At 40.8% G+C, this 15,071-nt stretch overlaps 1 protein-coding gene across 1 annotated transcript in view; it reads left to right on the top strand.

The window, feature by feature from the left end:
* Nucleotides 1–15,071, top strand: part of RAMP3 (receptor activity modifying protein 3) — a 61,724-nt gene that overhangs the window by 7,389 nt on the left and 39,264 nt on the right. The window contains exons 2-3 of the mRNA XM_072851398.1: nt 11,372–11,401; nt 14,108–14,240. Coding sequence (XP_072707499.1) covers nt 11,372–11,401; nt 14,108–14,240 — 163 coding nt within the window. The remainder of the gene's footprint in view (nt 1–11,371; nt 11,402–14,107; nt 14,241–15,071) is intronic.

Genomic DNA, 15,071 nt, shown 5'->3' with positions numbered 1-15,071 from the left:
CATCTCCGAGACTGTGAAAGGAGTCAGCTTTAGATAAACTGTTTTGTAGCGTCACTGGTGGTATTTTAACAAACCCTTATGTTCTATAGATCAATGGAGAATAACCAATATTGGTCAGATTATGTCTACACTAGTATTTTAGTTCCCCTTTTTTGGGCTGAAAGATCTGAATACGCAGTGAAGTTGCTAGAGGTGTATTGAGCGCTCTTTTCTTTAAGCCAGGGTGAGTTAAAGCACATCACTTACTCCTCAGGGCACCATTAAAGACTTATAAAAAGGCTCTCATAGCAATGCAGGGAGGTTGGTTTTATGCAAAACTAAGCAGTCAGCTCTAATGCCCCCAATTAAAGTCCCAGTTACAAAAGAGAAGTGTTAGCTGAGGAGACAGTCACACAATAATACAGTCAGCTCTGATGCTTTTTTTTGAATAGCAGGACATAAATTTTTTTGCAGCTGGCCTTATGTAGATGTTTATTTGTATAACCCCCCAAAGGAGCTTTTGCTTTATTCTGAAGTTATTGAAGGCATGTTTATTATTTATAGGGTGAAAGCTTGAGAAAAAGCCTCTGCGAAGAAGGTTTGGATAGTGACCACAATAGCTGTGCAGCAGGGGATGCGGGGCTACACATCAACCATTCCAAATGTACAGATCAAAAATGTACAGATCTGAAGATCTTCTTAGGAGCCCGCTCTTCAGGATTGGTCACGTTCACTGTTTCAACCTGGCTCCACAAATAGCGATGAATGATTTCTTCCCCACTCCCTGCAATTCTCTTAGCTCAAGAAGAAATACGGTTTAACATTTTTCCATACAGTGTTTACTTTCTTTGGTTTCCATACTTGTTAACTGGCATATTCCTAGCACAGTCTTCATTTTCCCATGTAAATGTAAGCACTGGTGATCTGCTGTTGCTAAAATGTCTTTTGGTCTTGGGCTGGTTGAGAAAACAAGGTCAGGGAACACTTAGTAGTAAATGCTTTGTTTCTATTACTCGGGAGTAATTGTAATCAACTTTCAGTACAGTGTTAATGTATGAAGATTGCGGATAGTGGAAAGAAAAAAGAGAAGTTTAAACCTTTCACTGTTATATCCTCTTACTCTTTTAGTGGCACATGCTATTTGAAAAACAAAGCAAAATAACTGTTAAGAAACGTGAAACGAAAGAAAGTGCAAACTGAGAAGCACTGGGTTCTGCATGAGCAGACAGATGTGCCCTGCCTTGCCGGCTAGGCAGCGTGCCTTGAGAGGGTATACCTGGGAATTTGTGCTCCTCTGGGGTTCAGTTCTGCTCCTCAGATCCACTGAGAGTAATGATTTACTCCAGGATTGGCTTAAGGAAGTTCCTATGCCAGTCTGCTGCTGTGCAAAGTTTCCTATGTGGATATCCATCCAGGGAAAATTATGTTGTGCAGGGATCGTGCTGCCATGCGAGGCTGGCAAGGATCTGTTGTCAGTGTTTATTCCTTGGAGCAGGGATGCTGTTGTGAAGAGATACACACCTACTACAAGCAGGTCCATATATAGCAGTATAAGTAGACGTGAAGCTCTGAGATTTTGTTAGTTTTTTATTGCTCTTATGAGTTCTTCATGGCAATATGTAATTTAAAATATTCTGTGATCATGTAGTTTGGTATCCAGAGCTCTGGACCACTGGTAGGTGAGCTGGGCTACTGAAGAAAAACAACCCACATTTGAATGGTCAGGCTAACATTATTTCATGGTAGATGTAGAGTTCACTGAAAGCATGACTCCACTGGAATTATGTTGATGTAATGACTCGACATGGTATGTAACAGCATTAGGAGTCTGTGAGAGGAGTACACATAGCATCAAGACAAGGTGGGTGCGCAGGGTGGAGATTTTTGTTGTCTGGTCAAAAAAGGAAAAAAACATTTTCCCAGGCCTTCTATGATGGCAGTATCTTGATTTAAATGTTCTGCCTGTCAAGGGAAGAAGAAACTTGTAATGTCTTCAAGTATCCCATGGTTTTAAACACTTCCTCAGGAGGGAGTGTGCCGTAACCCTCGTCTGTGAAACCTTCATGGGTCATTTCCCCTTCCCAAGGTTATTTAAAAAAAAAGGAAGAAAAGTTTCTTGGCTTCTCTTTCAGGCTACTCCACAGGAGCAGATTAGAGTCCTTATTTGCCTTGACGGACTGTTTTTTTACACTCATTCATGGGTGGATAGGTATAGAGTAAAGTAAGTATTGTGCTGACCTTATGTTTCCTCATTACAGGAAAACCTTATGTAACATCACATTTTCTCGTGTGTTTTTCTGCCTTTTTGACTAATGACAGGCAGCTGGGTTACAATAATGAGCACCCATTAGATCAAATATGTGTTTCCAGGTGATCAGGTAGTAAGTACAGTGTCAGACTGAGGTCCTGGATGTGGATGACCAACTTCGGTGGCTATCACAGTTCACATGTGGACTGGGGGTGTGTGTCTCTGCACAGTAATTGCAAGCTTTCTAGCCTTTTGGGGGGAATAAATCTGAACTATGCTGCCTCCTTTGTTGATATACCTTTCCCATGACTTACACAGCAGACACATTTCACCATTATCGTTCAGGCAGAGAGAGATCATCATGTTCTTCAGTTGCTTTGGTAACATTTTCTGAGAGAAGGAGGTAGCGGTGAGACAGAGGTCCTGGCACAGGACCACTGCTGGGATCACACTGTACTCAGTGTGGTGCTGGTTCCTGCTTGTGACCTTAGACAAACTCCTTACTAGTTCTGTCATTATTTCTGTAGTTGATGGAGACTGCAGTAGCAGTATGTCACTAGGCTGTAATGAACCTGAAGAAGTGCAGATGTTTAGGGGGTGAAAAAAAGATGTTCACCTCCTCTTGCTAGAATTGTATTTGTCTGTAATGATGAATTATTAAGAGCTATGATCTGTTTGGTTTAGAGATTATACATCTGTGTGACAACCACTGTATCCCAAGACCCAGAAGACCAGGTCTCACAGGCAGAAGTTAGATGGCAACGAGGAGCACGAAGCCTTTGGAAGGCCTGTAGATACATCCCCAATAACAATCTTTTCCTAACATCTTGGGGAATACACACAAGTGAATTCAGCCAGAGATGGTTTGGGTTTCTTAGGAAAGCTGTTCTACTCGTCTCTGCTGGCTGTAGGCTGTAGCACCTCCTGAGGAGCGTAGTCCTCTGGATCTCTTCCAGCCACCTTAAATCAGATTGTAGTCCCTGTATTGTTGTTGAGTGTCAACTTCAAACAGTTGCTAATGCCACAAATTTCTTTCTACTCTAGAAACAAAGGGACTCCTCTTATTCTTCTTCAGTTTTACCCTCTGGAAGGATCTCGAGTTGGGATTACCATCAAGGAGCACATTTGTCTATACCACTCTCCTAAAAGAGTTTGAAGAGAGTTTACTTCAAGTAATTGATTCTGCTATTGGAATATTTAGTTCATCCACTGTCTGAAAGTCAGTGGCTATAAAAAATACCATTTTATATTTCATTTACGCAGTGCTTCATCACAAACATAACAGGACAGAAAGGAGGTGAAGAAAACATGACATTACAGGTTGAGTCACACAACTTCTATTACAGTACAGATCTTAGTGTTCAGCTGATTGCTAAGTACTCCCCTCCCTAAGTATGTCATTGAACTGGTATGGTTAATTTAAGTATTTGTTTAATAAATAAATAATTAGCATATAATAAATAAATATTTAAATAGAACATACTGCTTAATATATTTATTTAAGTAAAACATACTGGTTTCAAACAAAGTAGCAGAAAACCCATCCAACACCTCTGGAAGTAGACATAGGCTGTTCAGAAATTGTGAAGTATTATTTATATGCTGCCAGCAGTGATTTAACAACTTCAGAAAGGAATGTAAAGGACAATCATTTGTATTCCTGCTCTGAAAAATTTCCAATTGAAATATGAATTCAGAATAATTGGCATGTTTCTTTGCAGTCACTGGAAAGCTAGGGAACTCTGAACCAACACGAGACTGAACAGTTGATGCCCTCAGTAATTCTCCCTGTTGATTTGCAGTGATGAAATGAAAAATCTTAAATTGCTTCCTTTCATGCTTTTCTTTCTTTGCAGGAAGAGGACTCTAATGTTCAAAATTGTTAACTGTCTGAAATTACCTTACCAATTCAAAAGCAATAATGTAATGCCTCAAACTGTGATAAAGTACAGCACTGAACTGTGCTTTTAGTTTTGAATATTACATTTCCATGGCTAATATACCTTCCATACAGTTGACACAAGAAAAAAAAAAAAGTATTAAAAAGGATTCAGCTTCAAAGCAGGGGATAATGCAAAGCTGACTTCCATGTTATGCTAGGTCTCTAGATAACTTCTTGGACGTAGGGACAGATCACCCTGCCAACAGGTTTACCTTGCTCCTGCCTCTCCATGTGCTGAGGCATGTTTTTTCTGGGCCAATTTTGAATGCAAGTATAACGCTTCTTTCAAGTACTATATTTATTGCAAGCTTCTGTTTATTCCTGGCATCCTTCCTTTGTGTTGGGTTCCTGTCATTGCCTGGCTCTGTGAACTTCAGTTGCCTCATTTCCTCGGCTGGTTTCACACTATGTGATGACGTTCTTGCGTCCTGTCCCTGTCCCCCCCTCCCCGTCCCACTCCTCTTATAAAGAAAAGTGTCAAAGGGACAGTTAGTAGCTGAGAACAAAAGATGACCTTCTGAGCCATATATATTGTAGCGAGGGTTATTTAAAGATGGGCAGGTGGGGCTTTAGTTTTTGTCCCAATAGTGTTATTTTTCCTTTCTGTACTTTTGCAACAGGCTCTAGACTTGAAACAATATGGTCATTCATGTTAGCTTTCTCTCTGAGGGCAGGACACCTGAGAAGATATGTTTCATTTTCCCCATAAATATATGCTTGCATTTCACTGTGTAGCAGGTACATCCAGCTGGACCAGTTTTTGAATCATGTTCATTAAGCCCAGGTGGAAGGCTGCACTTTGCTGGCCTCTTGCTGACATGCTGTCAGGACTCTCAGTGCATTAACAGTGCCCTGAACAGCCCACTGGGTCCGCCCTTGCCCCCATGTACGGGCCTGGGTCCCCCATCATGCCCTGAGCTACACCATAAGCGGTCCTGGCTTACTGGCTGTTTTCCTGTGTGTGCTCTGGACCTACCTACTGGGTCACCTTGTTTCCCATCCCATCTCTGGCCCTGTCTCCTGCTGCTGCTGTCTGCACTCCCTGGTTCATCCCCTGCCATGTCAGAGCCGTCGATGGAGCCTGTTTCCCCACCCATGGCTCTGCCCGCCTGGGGGGACAGTGCCGGGGTCACCCCAGCTCATCACCAGTCATGACCAATTTTTTTTTCCTGAGTGTGTTTCAGAGTTTTTCATAGCAGAAGTTTATGCTTTGCCCATCTATATAGCAATTTCATGCTAAATTATCACTTTGTTATCTCTGTTGAGTGTTAACATCCTGGTGTGATTAGCTGTAATAAGAATTGGGCTCAGAGAAGCAATTTATCATTTAAAAAATAACCCGGAGCTGCAGTTTGTGGGGATACGAAGTAGGCTTTTAAGGGCAGTGAGGATAAAGGCTTAGATCCTTAAGCACAGGCTGCAGCAGGGGGAGGACCAGCCAGCTCCCTGTGGCACTTAAGCCAAGTGTCTTATGTGGCGGTTGAGAAATACATTGCTTCAAGCTTCCACAGCCCTGTAGGAAGCTATCCGTGTTAAGACTCTTCTCTCCGAGTTGCAGGCAGTGGCACTGTGGATGTTAAAGGCAAATCTGTTTCAGTAACTCGGTTATCATGTCTGGTAAGTCAATGTATGTCAGTCAGCTCCTCAGCGGACTGAGATGGTCAAAATTCAGTGAGTACTCTTTTATACTAGCTAAGGATCAGCCCCTTTTCTCCCAACAGCTGGCGTGGCAAACCTTGGCTTTTAGCTGAAAGGACAGAATGGTAAGTTCTTTCACATGTTTCTCTTACTGTCGGGACCAGTTTCTGCACTCCCAGCTCCAAGGCCATATCCTAACTTGGTCTCACCTCTGCCCCTCCTGCCAGCACTGTGCTCAAGGTGGCAATACAAAACTGTGTGCACTAATGTGATGCAAAATTGGAACAGAGAGATGTACCTTCATATGCCTTTAAGAAATGCTTGGCTGAAGGTGGGTATAGAGATTATGCAGGGAAAAAAGTGGGTTTGATGAAATATATTTGAAGAAACTGTTTTGTCTTACAGTCCTATTATTTAAAGCAGGAGGGCTCAGACCTTTGTGGGACCTTTGTGGGCTTTCCCATCAAGTTTCAGGATTGCTCAGCCTCTTCAGAGTCTGAGGTGTCTTGGCCACATACATTTGACTTGCCCCCCATAGAAGGCTTTTAGAGAAGTCTTTGGAAGGCAGTCACATGACACCTGTGTTAGCTCATCTTTTCCTTCTGTATTCATACAGACCCTAGTGAAATGAGGCTCTTGAGCTCATAAATGCCCAGGAAGACAGATAATAAAGAGACCCTAACCCAGTTGTAACCAGTGGTTTCTGATGCAGTAGGATGCCTCTTGACATTGTGTCAGAGCATAGGTGAAGTTATTTCCATGGGAGTTTCTTATGCATTAGATACCCTGAAGTGTCTGTGCGTTCCTGCCAGAAAACCTGTAGTGGTATAACTTGGGGTTTACATAAAAGATTGGTGAATTTAACATGATCTTTAATACCACCTATGCAACAGGTAACTTTATGTAACATTTAAACACCTCGAGAAACATTGGTACACTTCTGTAAGATTGATTTGTTCAGTATTTAAATCAGATTTATAAAATAAATGTGGGTAATGAGATTTGATCAATATGACAAAATGATATTAACAGAGTATTAATCTCTCTCCTGTGTTTCCAACAAATCATAGGTGCATGACTGCAGAGCAGCAGTTGCCATTTCAAACTGCAGTTTTAATTGCTTTCATGAACTGTATGTTGGAGCGGTTCTGCACAGTTACGTGCTGCTATCAATAAAACTTCAGATTCTGCAGAGACGCAGGTGTTTGTTTAGTGCATAACTTCCAATATAGATCTGATGTCCTGACATATAGTTAAAGATTAGATTATGGTAATTGGCAGCATTGTCTTTAAAAAGAGGTATAGAAGTAGGGTTATAGACATGATGTTTAACTTGAGGTCATTATATGTTCTTTTTTTCTTATGAAAATTATGATTGATAAAAATGTGGTTTTGAATCAGGCATCACAAATTTCAAAGAATATACATAGGATTACACTGCTTTAATTGCTCGTGAAAAACTGCACACAGCAGTCAGGTAAAACAGGAATTATTTGATATTTGTATTCTGAGAAAGTATTGGAGCTGCTCAAAAATCTCACTATCCTGTCAGTAATTGCAGCATCCTGAAGAAATGGTCAGGCAAGGGAAAACAGTATTCTAACATTTCCCTCTTATATACTTACACAAGGTTTTCAAAATTATTCTTACAAAGTGTTTGGAGGAATGTGAAGTAAGAAGAACACACAGCAATACATATGCTGCTTCAGATTTATGGAGTAGTTGCAACAGTGCTACTTTTAAGCCTCTGGAAAAAAAATACCAGTGAATAATAACAGTATAGCAGAAAAATAAACATTGAGAAATATTTATCCATTTCACAGAAAAACAGAAGTTTATATACTTGAAAAATTATAGGACAGTTACCCTCTCATGTATTCCAATAGTGAATTTACATACTGCTGTGAATCCCATTCTGAATTCCCTTTTTAATGTCAGAATAATGTCTGTTTACAAAAGGAGAGTAGAGAGTAGATAATAAGAAGCTGCAGTGAAGGTCTAGGATCAGATTTTCTTTTATTTCATATACAAGATTTTGAAGTAGGTTGTTAATAAAAACTTGGTTTTTTTCTTGTGGTAGGTTGACCTTTGCTGGACGCCAGGTGCCCACCAAGCTGCTCTATCACTCCCCTCCTCAGCTGGACAGGGGAGAGAAAATATGACGAAAGGCTTGTGGGTCGAGATAAGGACAGGGAGAGATCACTCACCAATTACCATCACAGGCAAAACAGACTCGACTTGGGGAAAATTAATTGAATTTATTACCAATCAAATCAGGGTAGGATAATGAGAAATAAAATCAAATCTTAAAACACCTTCCCCCACCCCTCCCTTCTTCCTGGGCTTAACTTTACTCTGGAGTTCTCTACCTCCTCCCCTGCAGCAGAGCAGGGGGACGGGGAAGTGGTCAGTTCATCATACGTTGTCTCTGCTGCTCCTTCCTCCTCAGGGGGAGGACTCCTCACACTCTTCCCCTGCTCCAGCGTGGGGTCCCTCCCACAGGAGACTGTCCTCCACGAACTTCTCCAACGTGAGTCCTTCCCACGGGCTACAGTTCTTCACGCACTGCTCCAGCATGGGTCCCTTCGATGGGATGCAGTCCTTCAGGAACAGACTGTTTCAGCATGGGTCCCCCATGGGGTCACAAGTCCTGCTAGGAGCCTGCTCCAATGTGGGCTTCCCACAGGGTCACAGCCTCCTTCAGGCACATCCACCTGCTCTGGCGTGGGGTCCTCCACAGACTGCAGGTGGATATCTGCTCCACTGTTAACCTCCATGGGCTGCAGGGGACAGCCTGCCTCACCATGGTCTTCACCATGGGCAGCAGGGGAATCTTTGCTCTGGTGCCTGGAGCACCTCCTCCCCCTCCTTCTCCACTGACCCTGGTGTCTGCATAGTTGTTCCTCTCACATATTCTTACTCCTCTCTCTCTGGCTGCAGTTGCTGTTGCGCAGTTTTTTCTGCTTCTTAACTGTGTTATCAGAGGCGCTACCACTGTCGCTGATGGGCTTGGCCTTGGTCAACAGTGGGTCCGTCTTGGAGCTGACTGGCATTGGCTCTGTTGGACATAGGGGAAGCTTCTAGCAGCTTCTCACAGAAGCCATCCCTGTAGCCCCCTGCTAGCAAAACCTGGCCATGCAAACCCATTACATTCCACCCCTCATTCTATTACTTTATCCTATTTTGCCTTTCTTTTTGTTTCCAAAGGCCCTTCAAACCTATTTTTCTCCATCTTTCATTCGATGGTGCTTTCCTTTACCTCTTGCTCCGGCTCCAAGCTGGTTGGTCCCTTCACATCTGATTCCACTAATGCTAGGGGTGATCATACATGCTGCTACAGTGTATGGAGAAAATAAAAGTTAAATGCCATTGCTGTGGTCCATTATTAACATGATTTAACCTGCAGGCAACTGGTACAGTTAAACTGAACCTCCTTTTCCCTCCCTTAAATGTTGGTTCAGATAGGAGTGTGTGGCAACTGTTTTGGGATCATGGCAACATCTTCCAACACTGTGACCCACTTTGCTTCCTCTGTGTATCTTCTAATGAGAAGTGATGGCATCAACCTTTCAAGAAATAAGCTGAACTTGCCCCTTCTTAAAAGAGCTGCTGGAAAGGTCATACTTTTTGTGTAAACTATCACGGCCAACAAGCTGTAGTCTCCTGATAAAATCTTTGTAATGAGTTGAGTATCTGGGAGCAAAGAAGATGAAGAGAGGGGGGCATGATAGCACGTGGTAGTCTGGATTGTTGTTTTACCCTTCTCTGAAGGTATCTGGACTCTCTTGGTTGAGGCTAGGTGCAAAACATCCTGTTACTTTGTTATGAGCAGATCAGAAAAAGGAAAAAGCATGTTTTCCTGTGAGCAGGGGGTTTTGTGAGCACAAACCTGTGAGCCTTTATTTAGTACTTAGTTTATCACAGCTTCCCTGCCTGACACTGGGGTAGTTGCTCAAGCTCTCCTCTGTAAAATGTGGATGCGTTGTTTTCTCTTACCAGTTCTCTCTCCTAAATCCTGTTTTATTTGCCTGACCGTGGTCTTGTGAGGATTACTGCAGCAATAACTATGAAGGATGTAGAGATCAGCGATAGAAATTGATAGAGTAAGAATTGGAGGTGCAGTCTGTGGTCCTCAAGGGGAGCATCTAGGGCACCTATGTGCATCTAGACTGTTTCCTCAGAATGGGTGGGTTTGGCTTCGTCATAAAGTGTGTGCTTTTAATTTGATCTTTAGTTTTCTGCAGTTGATAAGGCACGTTTTCAAGTGGGGATTAAAGAAAAACCTACCCAGGGACTCAAGTATATTTACTAGTATAACAGCTAATAGCCTGGAAAGAAAAGTGCTCTGTTTGTGAAAGAGATACAGCCATCAGAGTGTATAATTGAGTTTCAGCTCTGTGAGTTTGGATGCAACAGAATTTTATGATACCTGGATTCCTGCTCTTCACAGTTTCAGTACATTCTGGCTCATTAGTAACTAAGAAAGAGATTAATGCTTGTCTGGAAGAAAAATATGTTCCTTAGAAGGATCTAAATTCTTCTCAGATGTATGTACGCAACAATTTGCAGTTAACTCAGTCGAGAGCTTGGCATATCTCAGTGAACACACAGTCTAGATCAATATGGTTGGGATTGATATTCTGCTATGTGTATCTTGATTCATTTTACTGGAGTGATGTGTAGGGTATAAACAAGGAGCAGGAGGCACCAATCTGTGTGAAATTACTAATTTCATTTCTGATGCAAGGTTAACACTATAAAGATTTGTCAGCAATTTTTTTTTCAGTGGGACATCAAAAATAATTGAAGCCACATCCCGCTTAGCTGTATTTGCAAAATCCTAAGTGTGGCTGGAGCTGGGCGAACACAGTGGGCTTCTGTTAATTTAATCCATCTGGATGTACTGCAAATCACTGATCAGAAGACTCCTTCTGTTGGCATAGTCTGTATTTCCATTTGGATGCTCTTCTGACATACCTGTGTTACTGTAATGTCCACATGAGAAGCTTATGGGTTTTGAACGTAATGTTTTTGAAAATGTATGACTTCACTGTGCAAAAGGTGGAGACCATGAAACACAGCGTTATGATTCTAAATGGAGAGTACACACTTATTTATGATTCTGTGCTTGCTTAATTTTAATAGCAAAAGGATTTTTTTTTGCTTTATGCTTCAGAATGTGCAGTTCACCTACATTTTGAGTGAATGTCTTCTCCAACTTTTTCTCCTTCAAGAAGCTTAGAGTAAAAATTTCCCTGTCCCTAATCCTTAACATTGGAAGCTACAGGAAAGAGTGGTGTGGACAGACCCGTAACAAGTCTGCATGACTCAGCCATTTAAAGGATAGATAAAAAGGAATTTAAAAACATAATGTTCTCTAAATGTTCATTTTTCCCTTCAGACACACTCTTTAATAAAACTGAAACTAATGTTCGAATGAACATTTTGAGTATTCTGTTGAAAAATAAATTATGCTCAAGTTTGCTTGTATCTGCACTAATTCTTTTATATAATAGTATGGAGGTATCTAACTAATTTCTCTCTTCTCTCTTCCCCCCCCCCAGTTAATGGTCTAATGACGCTTGGATTTGCAGGTGAGTTTTACTTCTAAAATTCAGTCTTCTGTTTCTGTTTTGTTAATGGCAGCCATTTGAGAAGCACTTACATATCATTTCAGTTAGTCAACTGGCATGCATTTTTTACAACTGGTCTTGTCCATTGGCTGTATGAACAGAGAGTTGTAGTGGTTTGTAAAGGTCAGTCTCAATAGCGATGGTAAAATTGTAGAATTATTAATAATTTTGACCCCTTTGCCCAGGGATTTAGACAGAAACTTGTGTTGTCAGATTGTTCCTGTCAAATCACTCTATCGGAGCTTTTTCTATAACCCTGCAAAATACTGAGGTTCTAAAGAAAGCCAACCGAAACCACCAAGGCCATGGAAAATCCATTTAAACACCCTGCTGGGAAGGGGCTGGAGTAAATTGGCAGAGCACATGACATAAGGGAGGAGAAACTTGTATTCTGTTGGATTTACAGGGTTATAAATCAAGTGGTAGCTGGCTGTTTAGAATACTCTGCCAGGAAATGCAGCTTTGCTTAACTTTTGTCAAAGCATCAATGCAGGATTTAAGTTGCCAGCTATGCAATTTTCATATCTGGTTTTGAATTCTACCCAGCTTTAGTGTTCATCTGCAGATCTAGCTGTCGAAAGTATAACTTATAACTGCTGCAGCTGCCAGATGAATTGGCGGGAATGCTTAAATAGGCAGGGTCCATGCTATCATGTTAACTTCCCAAGGACAAAACTACGCTGCCCTTTTTCGTAATTTTCCCCATTTCTATCACTGGTGATTAATTGTAGTTCTGATTTTTTTCTGACATGGATGAAGACTTAGTGTCAGCTCTAAGAGCTCTGACAATCAGACATAATGAAGGAGGTAGGGTCAGGTCGCAGTGAGTCAGCCATATGCCGGGAGAGGTTTGTGGTCTGTATGAAATAATAGGCTTATAGGGTCACAGGTGTGGCATAGGCTGTCCAGTTATCGGCCTGCTGCTCTTGGAAAGTATGTGAAAGCAAAGTATTTCTTTGGTCATATGTGATGGCTGTCTCTTGTTTGGCACATGGCATCATTGAGTCAGTGACTTTCCCAGCTAAGGAGTCGGCTGCAATAGCTGGAGTTAAATTGCAAGGTGCTCCTGCCTGGGCTCTGGAGGAGCCATCTCCTTCGTGGGTGTGACAATGTGCACTTCAGCCTGTTTTACAATCACATGCTCCATTTTGAATGGAGATGTTCAAGTTTCTGATTGACGGCTGGGTCGTGATGTGAAGCCTGAAACCAGTCATCTTGCCATAGGTTTTTTTGGACTAAATAGTAAGGAACAGTGCCCTGTTGAGAGTGAGGGCTGTGCCTGACTTCTCATCAAGCGAAGGCTTACACACCTTTGACCTCACTTCACCTGGCAGCGTGTTTGGCTGTCACCACACAAAATTAGAACCACCAGCTCTTTTCAGCAATGATAGGATCCTGCTCTGAAAGTAACTAATAGAAGGAAAAGAAATACCTCCTTTCCATGGTGTAAATAGAGTCTTGGCGAAAATGTAGGTTCAGAAGAAAAAGGTGCAAGACCTGATTCTACTTAGACTTCCTTTTTCTATGATGAAAAAAGGATGAAGTGGTCTGTTCTTCTTGGCTTTATTCTTAAAAATAGCTGTTCCTCCAGAGTTCTCAGGAGGGTTGCCTGACACACGGGTTTGTTAAGGTTACAGTTTCGTTCAGGTAAATCCTTTTCTCAGATTTGTGCTGCTGTAAAGAGAGGTGTGCTGGTTTTTTTCTGACTGATTTAATTTAGGCATTTGTATTAAATATGCTGACATACATATACTTAGAGGTAATTTTTAATGTTCTACAAAATGTATGCATTTTTTATATAGAAGAACAATCAAAATAGTGGCAATTATAAAGATAAAGCAAGACATATTTAACTACTTAATCAAAACAAAATGTTTCAGCCTTATCAAAATCAAATGCTTTAGTTACTCTGAATAGAATTTTTTCAGAATTTTAATTTTATAAGAAATATCAAAATACTATCTTTGTATTCCAATGCAAGCATGGGCTGGATGAGAAAAACCTTCGACTTACTTTGACTCTAAATAATGTGGAGTTGCCATTACAGGTTGCAAAAGATACAGGATTGCTCAAGTCAAGGTTAACTCTTTCTTTGCAAGTAGCTGTTATGCTGTAACATCAACATCTGATAATGGTAGAGAATCCCTTTAGTGGATATACTAAAGAAAAAGCTTAATAGTGACTGTGGGAATTCAAGCCCTTTAGCTGATAAGATACACAAATGTTTCTGATGTTGAAGTACATTTACAGTCATATAGTTAGTTGAACGGGATGCATCTGTGTAAGCTTGAGAAGTGCTTTCTACACTGAAGTATATGATCAGTAACTCCAGTTAACTTTTAGCTAAAAATGCAAATGGACAGTAGTAAGTTAGTATGAGTAGAAGCTAAGTAAGATTAGAAAAGTGACTAGGTAGGTTCCTCTATGCTAGGTCTAAAAGATGGTACTAGGTATGGTAACCTATAGCATTTTATACTAAGTTATGTTTTTAATAAATTTACTAAAGGTATATTTTATCTATCTTCTAAAATTGTTTAGAAAGTTGAATGTTAGGTTTACAACAATGTAAGTGGCAAGCAGAATTAGGTGAAGGAGTTTGTGAGTGATGTATTTGTGCTTCTTCTATTTCAATGTTGGAGATTTAAGGTGCTTTCTGATTTTACCTAGGTGCACGTCAACAGACTAATCTCTGCAATGAATCTCTCATGTTAGAAAAGTTGCCTGCCTGTGGAAAATCATTTGAAGAGATGATGAAGAAAGTGGACTCTAAAAAATGGTGCAACCTGACAGAATTTATCATGTAAGAGTTTTGGTTTTGATAGTTCTCACCTTATAATGGTGTTTGTCCTTTAAAAAAAAGATCACCTAAATACCAAGAACACTGTAATGCCTACATCCCTAATATATCCCTAATGCATGTAAAATGTGTTTGTTCCAGATAAATTGAAATCCTCCTGTATTTGGTTACCAGTTGCAGAAGGCTATGCTATAGCTCTTAAGTCCCTGCAATATAGCCACATGAGCAGAGACCTAGCTCTTAACTCAGAGTGCACAAAATAGAGCACTTGAATCAAAACTAACCAGTGGGCTAATCAATAGTAGCTGCTATTGCTTTTACATCAGACAGTATATTTAATTTATATTTCTGTGCATTTTAGACAAATGTTACTTAAATAATTTTTTTTCTGTGAAACTACTAAAGCAATGTGCTTTTAGAATCATGCTATTCTGTTTTCTCTGTTGGTAGCAATGCAGTTCCCTCCTCTGATTTCTTTTTTTCAGTAAGACAAAAGGAACATTTCCTCAGACACAGTTTCAGAAATCCACCTCTTGTGTGAAATCATCTTGTCCAAATGTAAAATGATTCATCCTATTGAAACTGCTGTGGGTTGTTTCTTTGCCTGCCAGATAGCATGGAGAGAGTGAGCACCACTTGTTTTGTTTGGATTACTAAAATACTGCAAGACTGACAGTAGTGAGGGTAGCATTTTTATTTTTTATCTCTATTTCTGTTCTGCAGTTGCTGGCGGTATTTAAACATCTCTCTATAAAACTGCACACTTCAAACTCTGCTCTGAAGGAAACTCACAGGGCTTGTGTAATTGGTGGCATTTTTGGCTTTGTGGAGCAT

This window comes from Ciconia boyciana, chromosome 2, assembly GCF_034638445.1.
Source record: "Ciconia boyciana chromosome 2, ASM3463844v1, whole genome shotgun sequence".
Classification (NCBI taxonomy): Eukaryota; Metazoa; Chordata; class Aves; order Ciconiiformes; family Ciconiidae; genus Ciconia; species Ciconia boyciana.
Note: the sequence above shows the minus strand (reverse complement) of the source record. Positions and strands in the feature narration are given on the sequence as shown.